This window comes from Pseudorca crassidens, chromosome 3 (genome assembly GCF_039906515.1).
Source record: "Pseudorca crassidens isolate mPseCra1 chromosome 3, mPseCra1.hap1, whole genome shotgun sequence".
In the NCBI taxonomy this organism is placed as follows: domain Eukaryota; kingdom Metazoa; phylum Chordata; class Mammalia; order Artiodactyla; family Delphinidae; genus Pseudorca; species Pseudorca crassidens.
The window spans coordinates 56,054,092-56,067,289 of NC_090298.1; the positions used below are offsets into that span (position 1 = coordinate 56,054,092).

Sequence of the window (13,198 nt, forward strand, 5' to 3'; positions counted from 1 at the left end):
CTGGTGGTCCAGTGGTTAGGACTCCATGCTTCCACTGCAGGGGGCCCGGGTAAGATTCCGCAGGCTGCATGTCGTGGCACCACCCCACACCCCTGTCAAAAAAAAGTGTCTCTTGAGTATCATTTTATAATTTTGAAATGTTTACCATTTTCCTTGTACTCAAGTCATACATAATTTTCAATGAAGTCTTTTATAAATGTGTGTTACATTGTGAGACCTAAAACTTTTTTAAAAATGTGTTTGTTATTAAGACTCCTGAACAAATAGAAGATCAGGCATTTAAAAATTTTGATTGTGAAGACATCACATCACAATCTGAAAAAAAAGATTCTTCTTTTCAAAATGTGCAGTCAGATGAGCCCAAGGTGCATAATGAATGTCTGAGGTAAGCATCATCTTATTAATGATATAATAGTTGAATTATGTGTAAAGTTTTAGAAATTCTTAATCATTTTTTAAAAATAGCAAATCAGACTGATTTTGTTATCTGTATATCAAGTTACATAATATTTACAAGTGTAAATTCACCTTTCAAGGCAGTTTATGTCATTGCCTTCGTGTTGATTTCTCACTTTTTGGTGTTTTGATGAATTGATTTACCCATCGCAAATTAGACCTTGAGTTAACATGGGTAGTATTATCACTTCACATGCATAGTAAATTACATGTTCATATCCAGATGTGAAAATGTTTGTTTAATATTTGTTTCTTTGGGATTAGATTGATTAGATTGTTTCTTTGGGATTAGATTGATCACATATTACCTTTATTTAAGGTTTATGTAAATTTTAAGTAAAACTCATACTTCCCATAGCCAAAGCTCTCTGAATTTGTTGTTTCCCCTCTGCAGGATATTAAACCAGATCAACGGAATTATTAGTGTGCTTTTAAAACTTTTTTCCTTTTGGGAATATTCAATGCACAAAAGTACTGAGAACAGAATAACAGACTCCCATGTACCTACTATCTAGTTTCAACAATTATTTATACTTTACCAATCTTTACATTTAATTCTCTTTTTTTTTTTTGTGGCATGTGGGCCTCTCACTGTTGTGGCCTCTCCCGTTGCGGAGCACAGGCTCCGGACGCGCAGGCTCAGCAGCCATGGCTCACGGGCCCAGCCGCTCCGCGGCATGTGGGATCTTCCCGGACCGGGGCACGAACCTGTGTCCCCTGCATCGGCAGGCGGACTCTCAACCAATCTTTACATTTAAAGTCTGGCCTATTGTATACTTTATTACAGCTGTATGAGCCTGTTTAAATACTACCCAACCTGAGAGTGAAAGCTAGGTTTCCTGAACTACTCAAAAGATCTTTATTAGAAGACAGAAGAATTCCTTTATTCCTCTCTTCTTTCTCTATTCCTTTGTACCCCCTCCCTACACCCCCCAACCTATTTTACTTCTCTGCCACACAAACTCTGGGTAGAAGCCTGTACAACTGCATTACTGCATTGTTGCCTATCTCTGATACAAATATTAATTACAGATACCTGACAATTTGGATATTTTGTTTGTATTTTTTTAGTTTAAACCAGACTCCATTTTCATGTGGCTTAGTAGAAAACCAAGTTTTCCCTGAGTGGCCTTTGGGTTTTAGAACCCTGCTGGATTGTTCATAACTAATATCCAGTCTGATATCAACAACTTTCCTCTCCAAAGGCAGTGACCTTTCTGGCCTTTGAATCTCCAGTATTCACAGAAACAATTCTAAGATTCTGTGTTTTATCAAATCATATTCCTGTTTATATCCAGTAGGCAGTTTCCCTCCTCCCCAGTCTCAAACACTTTGAACTGTTCAAGATGCTATGTAAGAAACTGAAAGAAGAGAAATATCTACACAAGAAAAGGGCCTCAGAGGTCAAAATCTTAACCCGTCACTAAGTGCTCTTTCATTCATTTGTATATTTTTATTGGTTGTACTTTCTATTATTATGATAAAGCACAAAGGAGAGCATGCTGCTGCTGTTTTGAAGAACAAGGTGCTTATACTAGATAGTGATTGTTGTGTGCCCAGTAACATTCAACAGACTGCAAAATGTTGTTGTTTATTTACTCTTTTCTTTCATTCCCACAATGTATTATGAAATCACAAGCTTTTAGAGAAGTGACTGTACAGGAAATCTCATTTTTAATTGTTTTTAAAAAGTGAGGAGGGGCAGACCTAGTTTTTAGTCATAAGACTGTACCTTATTCAAATTATACCTCCACCCAGCTATTTGAGATCCTGGTTAGTTCTGGCCATATAAATGAGTTCTTTAACTCTTTCAGCAAGACATATGTCTGGATAAAGGAGAGTAGGAGCAAAAAGGTAGGAATAGCAGCCACAGATTGGTCTAGCTCCGATGTAGAGGACTTGGAGAGTCTTTCTCAGCCAGTATTTGCCAAGGTTGATATGGATGACAATTAGAAAGAGACTATTTAGGCCTGATTAGCTGCTACTCTAACTGACGTTATTGATAGATTTCTCTGTCTATATGTCTCTATGTAATAAATATACTTAATTTTTTAAAAAATTTACTGTAATTTCCAAGGATAGAATTTTTTCTCTACTTTAATTTTTAAATTTTGCCCAGAGGTTCCTGGTGCTTCATTAATTTTTTTTTTTTATTTGAGAATTCCTGGTTTTTCAGTAGTGACTTCTCAACCATATCTCTTCAGTTGGCAGTCTAGTTTACAATTTGATTGTGTATCTTTTTTTTTTTTAAATAGTATTCAAGAGGATAATAAAGCAAATAAACAAGTTCAAATTCTGAAGACTCGATTTCAGAAACCAAAGCCAAATATAAGAAGAAGAACTGGAAGAAGAGAAATTTTCTCAAAGGAAGAAGAGGTACCAAAGGAGGTTCTTGCCTCTGAGGAGATGACAACAGCTTTGAGAGAAACTGCAAGATTGGAAACCTCACCAAGGGAAAAGGTACCTGTGGAGACTAATACTGCTAAGGAAATGGAGTCAGATTTAAAAGAAACTGAAAGGAAAGATATCTCTCCCAGGGAGAAAATACCAGAAATGATTGATGTCACTGTGGAAATGGAGACAGATTTGAGAGAGACTGGAAGAGAGATTTTCCCAAGGGAGAAGATAACAAAGGTGACTGATGCCACTGAGGAAAGAGAGACAGATTTGGAAGAGACTGAACGAAGAGAAATATCCCTACAGGAAAATGCCCCAGAGGAGGTCGATACTATTGGTGAAGTGAAGACAGGTTTGAAAGAAACTGGAAGAGAGATTTCCCCGAGGGAGAAGATACCGGAGATGATTGATGCCGCTGAAGAAGTAGAGACAGATTTAGAAGAAACTGAAAGAAGAGAAATACCTACACAAGAAAAGGCCTCAGAGCTCAAAACTATAGATGATGAAATGGAGACAGATTTGAACAAAATTGGAATAGAAATTTCCCCAGGGGAAAAGGTACTAGTGGGGATCAGTGCCACAGGGGAAAGGGGGATTGATTTGGAAGAAACTGGAAAAAGAGACATTTCCCTGATGGAAAAGGTATCAGGAAAGATGACTGCCATTGAGGAAACAGAGGCAGATTTGAAAGAAACTGGAAGAGAAATTTCCTTTAGGAAAAGCCGATCAGAAGAGATCAGTGCTTCTGAGGAAAAGGTGGCAGATTTGGAAAAAACTGGAAAAATAGACATTTCTCTAAGGGAAAATGAACCAGAGGAGACTGGGACCTCAAGACAAACTGAGACAGATTCATTGCAGAGGGGTAGTAGTGACTGCAGTGCTGTGCCTTCACTAAATATTAAAGTATGTATTTTTCTGTCCTTTAAAAATATTTTTTGAATACTTTTTCAGAGAGAAAAATATCAGAATAATTCCAGGATTATTGCCCTTAAGTCCAACAACATTTAAAGTCTCTAAAAGCATAATGTCTTTCCCAGCCCTAAATTCTGTGTTTCAGGACCTTAAAGAAATTATATATTCTTTCTTTTTTAATAATTGAAAACATTTTATAATTGTAGAAAAGTTACTGTTCTTAATGTCAGTTTAAAGTTACTCTTAGATAAAAGAAATACAAGAGATTGGACTGAATTTGTGCTAATTCTAGTATGAACATACCCTGGAATTATTTCTTTTGACCATATCTGTATCAGTTTTTCTCTTTATTTCCTGTTCCACCCCACTTCACTCCACTTCTAAAAGTTCATCTTATTAAAAGTTTCCAGTTAATTGAAGTTGAAGCAATTCTAACATTTTCCAGTTTTCTAACTTTTTTTTGGATAGGTAATGGCATTTGTAGTTTGGAAAAAACATATAATAATATGCAATATAGAAAGAAGAGTTTTCCAAATTCTGTGTTTTAGCATTTGTAAATTAAATTTTATTTTACTTAAAAATTAAAACCCCCCAAACTTCTGGATTTTTAAAAACAGTGTGAAGAATATAGGCTTTTGTTTGAAATGTATGACATGCTTAAGGAATATTTTATATGTGCTGATTTATTTCCAGGACATTAGCAGTGAAGTACAATCCGTGGTGGATGTATCTGTAGAAGAAAAAAGAAATTCTGAAAAGGAAATATCAAGTCAGTTGAGTCATTTGAACATTTCTTCGCAGACTTCTGAACTTGATAAAATAGAAGACCAGAGGATGCGATCTCCAGATGTTCCAGAGCAGTTTTCAGATGTTAATTTAAGGTACAAGTATATAGGTCTGTGTGCTTGTAAAGAGGAAGCATATAAAGTTATATTTGCAGATTATGTTAAACTAAATAAGGTTTTAAGACATATCATCTATAGCATAGTGTTGAAAATTTTAAGCTGGTTTGGGGAAGACTGGGAGAGATTTGAGGTCCTTCTGACAGTAGATTGTGAGAATTACTAACATACAAAATTGTGTACAACACATACTTTTAAGTCAGTACAGGTGTGACAAACCTGTATTTTCTTTGTGCGAAGATGATATAATTCCTAGGCTTATACCTGGATTGTACCACTCATGTTTTTCAGGATCTACCAAATAGTCTGATCTGTTTTCCTGTTAAGAATTAGAATTAAATATTTACTGCCAGTCTCTAAGGTTGTGCTAAGACTCCGCTCCCACTGCCCCTTCATTTCATCCTAAAGCTTGATAATCCTTGTTCCAAAAGCAAATCTCTTCCTCAAGAACAGAAGCCATTTGAAGTGAAACCAGCACCTTTTGTGAGAAGTAGATTCAAAAGACCAAAACCAAACTTAGCAAGAGCAGCTTCAAAAAGAGAGACTATAGAAGCAGAAAAACATGCACCTGGGAAGAAAGTGGAAGCTGATGAAAAAGGGACTGTTGTGATACAGCAGAATGGGGAACAAATGAGAACTCTCCCTTCTCAACGTGTGAGTGTTATTTAAGATGAAGGTTTTCTGTTTTAGTTATTATAATTACTAAGGTAAAACACTTGGAATTAAAAATTCATAAATATTTCCTTATGTAACTTTTGCTGTGTGTGATATTGGTGCTGTACTTAATGTATCTCATTGTTCCATGTGGTTTGTGTAAGAATCTTGAATCTCTGATGGTGGGCAAATGTGTCATGGAAAGGATTTTAAGAGGCCCAGGCTCTAGTTCAAGTCCTGACCTTTATTCATTATGTGACCATAGCTAAATGATGCAACTAGTTTCTTCACAGGAAAAATGAGAATGAGAGTCTATCTTTATTTCACTCTGTTGTGAAGGTGAAATAAAAAGTTAAAAGCTTTATATGAGTTAAAAGGAGATTATTTTATTTACTTGATTAACTTGGTCTATAAGAGATTAAGATGTGTGATACAGCATCAAAAACCTTGAAATGAAACGTTAACACTCATAAGTTGAGCGTTTAAACATACGAAGTACTTTTTGAATTAAAGTTCTTCTTTTACATCTTAGCTCAGTTCTTACTGTGCTTGAACATTTGTACTTTTTCCTCCTAATCTTATGTTTAAAAAGGATAAATCATGGGAATTCCCTGGTGGTCCAGTTGTTAGGACTCTGCACTTTCACTGCCGAGGGCCTGGGTTCAGTCCTTGGTTGGGGAACTAAAATCCCACAAGCTGCGAGGCATGGCCAAAAAAAACAAAAACAAAAAACCCACCACTTTCATTTATTTATTTAATTTAATTTAATTTAATTTATTTATTTTTTGGCCATTCCATGTGGCATGTGGGGTCTTAGTTCCCTGACCAGGGATTGAACCTGTGCCCCCTGTGGTGGAAGCACAGTCTTCTTTTTTTTTTTTTTTTAATTTATTTTTTTGGTTGCATTGGGTCTTCGTTGCTGCGTGTGGGCTTTCTCTAGTTGCGGTGAGCAGGGGCTACTCTTCGTTGTGGTGCGTGGGCTTCTCATTGTGGTGGCTTCTCTTGTTGCGGAGCACGGGCTCTAGGTGCACAGGCTTCAGTAGTTGTGGCACGCGGGCTCAGTAGTTGTGGCGCACGGGCTTAGTTGCTCTGTGGCATGTGGGATTTTCCTGGACCAGGGATTGAACCCGTGTCCCCTGCATTGGCAGGCGGATTCTTAACTACTGTGCCCACAGGGAAGGCCTAAGCGCAGAGTCTTAACCACTGGACTGCCAGGGAAGTACCCAAAATCACGTTTTATTGATTATTTTAAATGATTATAAAAATTGCAAATTGGGAAAAATATATCATCTAAAAAGTTAGAGTCCTTTATAATATTCCATCTTTCCCTCCCAAGTTAGTCCATCTCTCCCTCCCAAGTTAGCAATTTTAAATATGTCCACCTAAACTTTTCTGTATAGATACTTATTTATATAAATAATAAAATGTGCGGGTATTTATTTTCATTGTTTTACAAAAATGGCATCACATCCTGCCTTCTGATTTTTTTTTTACTAAACACAGTATTGTGAACATCTTTTTTTTTTTTAAATAATTTATTTATGGCTGTGCTGGGTGTTCGTTGATGCACACGGGCTTTCTCTAGTTGTGGCGAGTGGGGGCTACTCTTCGTTGCGGTGCAGGGGCTTATTGCGGTTGCTTCTCTTGTTGCAGAGCATGGGCTCTAGGCGCATGGGCTTCAGTAGTTGTGGGCTCAGTAATTGTGGCACACGGGCTTAGTTGCTCCGCAGCATGTGGGATCTTCCCGGACTAGGGCTCGAACCCTTGTCCCCTGCATTGGCAGGCAGATTCTTAACCACTGCGCTACCAGGGAAGTCCATGAACATCTTTTTGGATCAGTATATAGAAATTAAACTTCTTTTAAATGACTCTGTACTGTTTCATTGTAAAGAAATTATAATTTATTCAGTTCCCTACTGATTTGTCTTGTTTCCAATTTTTTGTTTTTCCTTTTCTTTTTCTTTCCTTTTTTGGGGGGCTATTATATTGCTGTAATAAATATCCTTGTGTATAATTTTCTAGATAGTTATTTGAGTGTTTTTATAAGATATATTTTTAGAAGTAGAATTGCTGGAAATTAAAATTCTTGATAGATATTGCCCTGTTGTCTACAAAGACCATATCAGTTTATTTTTCTAACAGTTTATTAAAGTTTCTATTTCCCTATACTTTTACCAACCCTCGATGAAATTTTTTTTTTCTAATCTACCTTCTAGGATGTGGCTTCCCTAATGGCATCAACAGAAAAAGACAAATCAGATCACAGTCAAGAGGAGGCTGTGATATTACCATATGTACAGACTGAAAAGGACCTTTCCCCTTCGAGTTCTTGTGAACCTATAGAGGAGACTCAGTCTACACAAGCCCAGGAAAAGGAGTTAGTTGTCTCTATGGGGTAAACAGTGATAGTTTTATTAAAATCTAAAATAGGAGAATTATTTCAAATAGTTCTTCATTTTTTTTTAAGAAATGTGTTAATGTATTTTGAAAGTGAGTATCAAGAATACTTGGTTTATTTTTATTCATATGGCCTAAAATACAAAATCAGGTTGAGTTCAACACCTTTTAACACTTGCCTGCTTATATTCACTGTTAGCTGCTTAAGATCTTATACAAAGCAATGCATTTAAAAATATATGTATATAAGGTATGTATTCATTACCTTTTTAAAAATTGTAGTAAGATACATATAACATAAAATTTACTATTTTAACCATTTTTAAGTGTACAGTCCAATGGCATTAAGTACATTCACATCGTTGTACACCATTACTACCGTTCATCTCCAGAACATTTTTCTTCCCAAACTGAAACTCTGTACCCATTAAACAATAACTTCCCATTCCCCCTACCTCCAGTCCCTGGCAGCCACCATTGTGCTTTCTATTACTATGAATTTGAATATTGTAGGTACCTCATATAAGTTCAGTACCTTTTGAGAACTGAAATAACTATTTTTTTATAAAATGAGGTATAATCAGAAAGTAATTTAATTTTCCTTTAATGTACAAAATATTTTTACAGAGTTTATTTGATTCAAATTTTATATTTTTATAGTAGTTTTCATCTTTTTACAATCAAGCTTTCTCTCTTTTCTCCTGTCCCCTTTTCTAGGACTTATCATACAAATACTTGCGAACAAGAAATGAAGGAAAGCGCTATCCAAACTGCTCCACCAGTAAGGGGCCGACTTCAGAGACCCAGTCCAAACTTAAGAAAGGTTGGACAGAGGCAAGTAATAGAAAAAAATGAAGCCAAAGAAACAATTAAGGAAGAAAGGACACTACAAAAAGATGAAACTAAAAAATTCCTGACTGTGGTGAGTTATTGCTATGTAATTAAATCAAGCCTTTTAATGCATATTAAAATATCAAATGGTAGCTCAGACTTGGCTTAGAATATAGGCATCTGATACTTACTCTACTTCATACATAACGTGGCTAGTTTTGTTTCAGATTTACCATTGTAGATTTTTTTAAATGAAAATAGATTTTTTTTTCCTAACTAATGAACCTATTCATTGTGAAAATGTTCAATCAATACAAAATAATATAATAATTACCCTTAGTCTCACCACTCTGAAGTAACCACTGAAAACCTTTTGACATATCTTACCGGATATATCTTCATGCATGCATGTGTGCATACTCATGTAAATTTAAATAATAAAATCATTGTAGTCATGTTATTTTGTGACTTACTGTTTTTCACTTATTATATTAAGTGGCTTTCCATGTCATGAAATATGGAGATACATCCTTTTTAACTGCTGTGTAACATACTGCTATTTGGAATGACGGTTTAATCTCTTATTGATGGATCTTTTGATATTAGAAACAAATCTAAGTAGTTTAATGCCCATTTCAACAGATCTTGTTTTTCTGTCCTTTTCTCTACCAAGGGAAAATCTACATTTAAAATAAAGTGATTGTAATTCTTATTTGAACCCCCCCCCCAAATTAAAAAAAACACATTGAACTTTTTGGGAGGGAGGTTCACAACAGATGGTTATTGTAGTTTTTAAAGCATTATGTGAACATATTACTGCAGTAATCTTTGAAACTTTCTCTGTGAATAGGAAATTTTGTTTTGGGCAGCAAAACATGAACATTGCATACTCAAGTTTGAGACTTCATTTTAAAAAACTAAATACCTTTCTTTTTTATTATTAATTAATTTATTTATCGCTGTGTTGGGTCTTCGTTGTTGCGCATGGACTTTCTTTAGTTGCAGCGAGCAGGGGCTACTCTTTGTTGTTGTGCACGGGTTTCTCATTGCGGTGGCTTCTCTTGTTGTGGAGCATGGGCTCTAGGCGCATGGGCTTCAGTAGTTGTGGCACATGGGCTCAGTAGCTGTGGCTCGCGGGCTCAGTAGTTGTGGCTCACAGGCTGTAGAGTGCAGGCTCAGTAGTTGTGGCACATGGGCTTAGTTGCTCCGCGGCATGTGGGATCTTCCTGGACCAGGGATTGAACCCGTGTCTCCTGCATTGGCAGGTGGATTCTTAACTACTGTGCCACCAGGGAAGTCCCTAAATACCTTTCTTAATGATTAAAATATTTTAGGAGGTATGTTCTGTTGTTAAAAAAAAAAAAACTAATATAGTTTTGCATTTCAGCCAAATTCTCAAATTGCAATGGAAATTGAAGTTGTATCCTCCAAAGTTTCAGAAGGCAGAATGTATGAAAACCAGAGTCACGTTCTTTTAGAAAACCTTCATGTTAACAAAATAAATGTTTCAGATGAAAAGACGAGGTGAGTTTGCTTTTAATCAGAAAAGCATAAAACTTTTCAAAGATAAAGGTTGGATATTTGAATAATCGATTTTATGTAATTTCACATTTAGTAAGTTTTATGAAAGAAAAAAGTAATTATGAAACTAGAATAGTTTAAATCTGCTGAACAGCAAAGGGGGGGCCAGTGTGAAACAGGGGAAGAGAGGAAGAGTCGTAGATATATGACAGGTAAAGCCTGAGTGGGGGTAGCGCAGATTATATAGGATCATTCAAAGGATTTTGAGTTTTACTCTAATTGAGCCTTTAAAGACCAGTGACCTTTGAGGTCAGCTTTTCCTAATGCCTTCATTTATAATTGACTTTATGAATCTGGAGGATTTAAATGGCTTGCTCAAAGTAACATTGGCAGTTTAGTTTTTAAACTTAAGTTTTCAGGATTTATGACTTTAAGACTAGCAAATTCCTATAGTTTATAGGCAGAGCTTCCTGAAAGAAACTTTACATGTTTCAAGAGATTTTATGCTCAGCCTTTGCATTTTTAATGAGCAAGATCTAACTTTCAAATTTCCTGTATAGAAACCCATTACTCACCCACCCCTCTTTTTAAAATCTTTTCTGTTTATGAAGTTTATTCAAGCTTTTAGCTTTATCATGACTGATACTTCCTTCAGAGTATATATTCTGCATACTTTTAAGTTAGCTTATTCTTATGTCCAGCAGTTTCTTACCCCCTTTTAACCCCAGTAGCACATTGAGCTTATATATATGTGTGTATATATATATATAATATATATAATATATATATATATTATTCTTAAGTACCATTGTAGAATCACACTTGATTGTAAGTAGCTTATACTTAAGTTAAATATAACATGTTTTCCCAAATACATTAGCCTACACTGGAATGTATTAACCAGCATCATTACTTTGTTAGAACTTCCTGTGAACTTCCTTGGTATTTCACTGCTGGAAGAACTTAGCAGGATTGGAACATTTGGAAATGTAACTAACTACTTTCTCTTGTAGGTAATTTATTACAAATATTACTTAAGATTAGTCTTTAATACAGATCTTTCAGAGAACTTATGATCGATACTTACAGACCCAATTTTTCTTTATAAGTATCCAGATTTATATTAGTTTTAAACTTGCTAATTCAGATCCTTGCCAGTTATTAAATATTTTCCAGGAAACCTTAAGGCAGCTGTTTGTGTTGCCTTGGGAGCTATGGCTACTGTAATGAATGTTAAAACCTTGTCTTTCTCTGATTTGGCAGATACAAACCTTGTCTTTCTCTGATTTGGCAGATATATTGAGATCCTTATGACACTGTTGTCAATAAACACTTTTCTATGAAGTGACAGGCATGTGGTAGGAGAACAGACTCTAGCTTTCAAGCCTGCTCTTGAACAAGAAGGACCAGGGTTGTTGTGACCATTGTATATTTATTCATGCTTCAGAGCCCAGTTGAAGCATTTGTTTAAAGTGTCATTATGAAGTCCATCTTCAACTACTGACGTTTTTGTTTTGTATCTAGTTATTTCTCTGAAAATTACTTAAAGTAGCATACAACGACACACCAGAATCAATGAATGAAAGTAAAAAAAAGATTACATATTATTGTGAAAGTATTCCCCAGGCTATATAGAAAACGGAAGTTACAAAAGCTTCTGTGTTCTTTCTTTCATATCAGCATGTGTGGTTTCATTTTATATGTTTAGTTTTATAACCTATTTATATATAGTCCTTCGCACATAGAATTGGTTTGTGCCCAAAAATTGTTTAACAGCAGATACATCAACAGGAATTATGATTTTCGTTCTTCAACATGATTTGTATTTCATTCTAGACATGAACATAAAACGTATGTTTCTAGTCCACCACAAATGATAAGAAGCCAATTCCAAAAGGCTAAGCCAAATTTGGGAAGAGCACAAGGTAAGAAAGAGGAATCAGGCATAGGAACAGACAGAGCAGATCAGAGTAAGGCAAGGAAGCCAGAAGATAATTTGCTGCAGCATGGAGATTCTGACACCCAGCTTCTTCCAAAAGTAAGTTTGAAAAAAATAATTTAGTAGTGGGCTCAATTTTATCAATATCATGAAGGAGAACATTAAAAAAATAGTTTTGCCTTTTGTACTGTAACTATTTTCATGAAAATTGATTGACTTTCCAATATTGTGAAAGTTTAGAAACCAGTCACTTGTGTATATGTGTGTAAGCTTAGCGTTTTAGGCCAAACTACCAAACCAAATTACCATACAGATTGTTTCCATGGTCATATTAATTGTTTCTTCTCAAATTTAAGGGAAAAGCTGAGTTTCTTACATCTCTGGAGATTTCAGCAAGAAAAGGTTCTGTAGGTTCCAAGGAGATTGGTTTGGCAAAAAAAGATGCTCAATCAGAAGTTGGACCATCAGGAAGTGTTGGAGAGAAAACTGTAGGCAATAATTCTGTGTGTTCAGTTGTCGAAGAGCAGTATGTTAGTAAACCAGCAAGGTAAAGTTTTATTTAACAAGTACTTTCAGAATAGTAAATACAAGTAACTTATTCTTAATGGATGTCCTACTCTAACTTATTGATAGAGTAAAAAGATGGTTTGTTAACGGAAGTATTGGTTGTTTTTTATTGGCAGGTCTGTTTCTTTCCCACTTTTGATTTTTATTTACTAAAATTTCCTTTTTTTATGATCTTCTCAGAAAGATTTTTCTTTCCTACATTTAAAATTTCTGGGTGTTGAGTATATTAGACATGAGCAGAAGCCTGACGAAAGAGTAGTACATATTACCTAAATAACTAGGGTGCTGATGCAAATTGGAGTCACAAACACAAGTGAAGGGTACCTTTCTTCCACAGTTTTCAAGGAAAGTGGAAGGGACCCTAAGTTCTAAAAAATGTTGTTCTGTTGGATTTCCTCATTCTCCTTTTTTCTTTTGACCTAATCTGTTTACCCAATAGGATAAACCGTATCACTTTTTGGTCTCATATTCTGTATTTATTGGTCCAGTGTTCTTGATCCCATTTTCTTCTAACAATTTCCAGTGTTGTATTTCATCACCACTTAAATAGCAAGGGGGAAAAATGGCTCAGAATTTAAAACGTACTGTGAAAAATTTGTAGGTAGATAACTAATATTTAACT

At 35.4% G+C, this 13,198-nt stretch overlaps 1 protein-coding gene across 3 annotated transcripts in view; it reads left to right on the plus strand.

Moving 5' to 3' along the window:
- BDP1 (B double prime 1, subunit of RNA polymerase III transcription initiation factor IIIB) overlaps window positions 1–13,198 on the plus strand; it is an 87,991-nt gene that overhangs the window by 37,905 nt on the left and 36,888 nt on the right. For all 3 annotated transcript variants that reach the window (XM_067730933.1, XM_067730934.1, XM_067730935.1), the window contains exons 16-24: window positions 252–385; window positions 2,712–3,756; window positions 4,459–4,646; window positions 5,099–5,321; window positions 7,538–7,716; window positions 8,436–8,640; window positions 9,937–10,073; window positions 11,907–12,108; window positions 12,366–12,556. In XM_067730933.1, coding sequence (XP_067587034.1) covers window positions 252–385; window positions 2,712–3,756; window positions 4,459–4,646; window positions 5,099–5,321; window positions 7,538–7,716; window positions 8,436–8,640; window positions 9,937–10,073; window positions 11,907–12,108; window positions 12,366–12,556 — 2,504 coding nt within the window. The remainder of the gene's footprint in view (window positions 1–251; window positions 386–2,711; window positions 3,757–4,458; window positions 4,647–5,098; window positions 5,322–7,537; window positions 7,717–8,435; window positions 8,641–9,936; window positions 10,074–11,906; window positions 12,109–12,365; window positions 12,557–13,198) is intronic.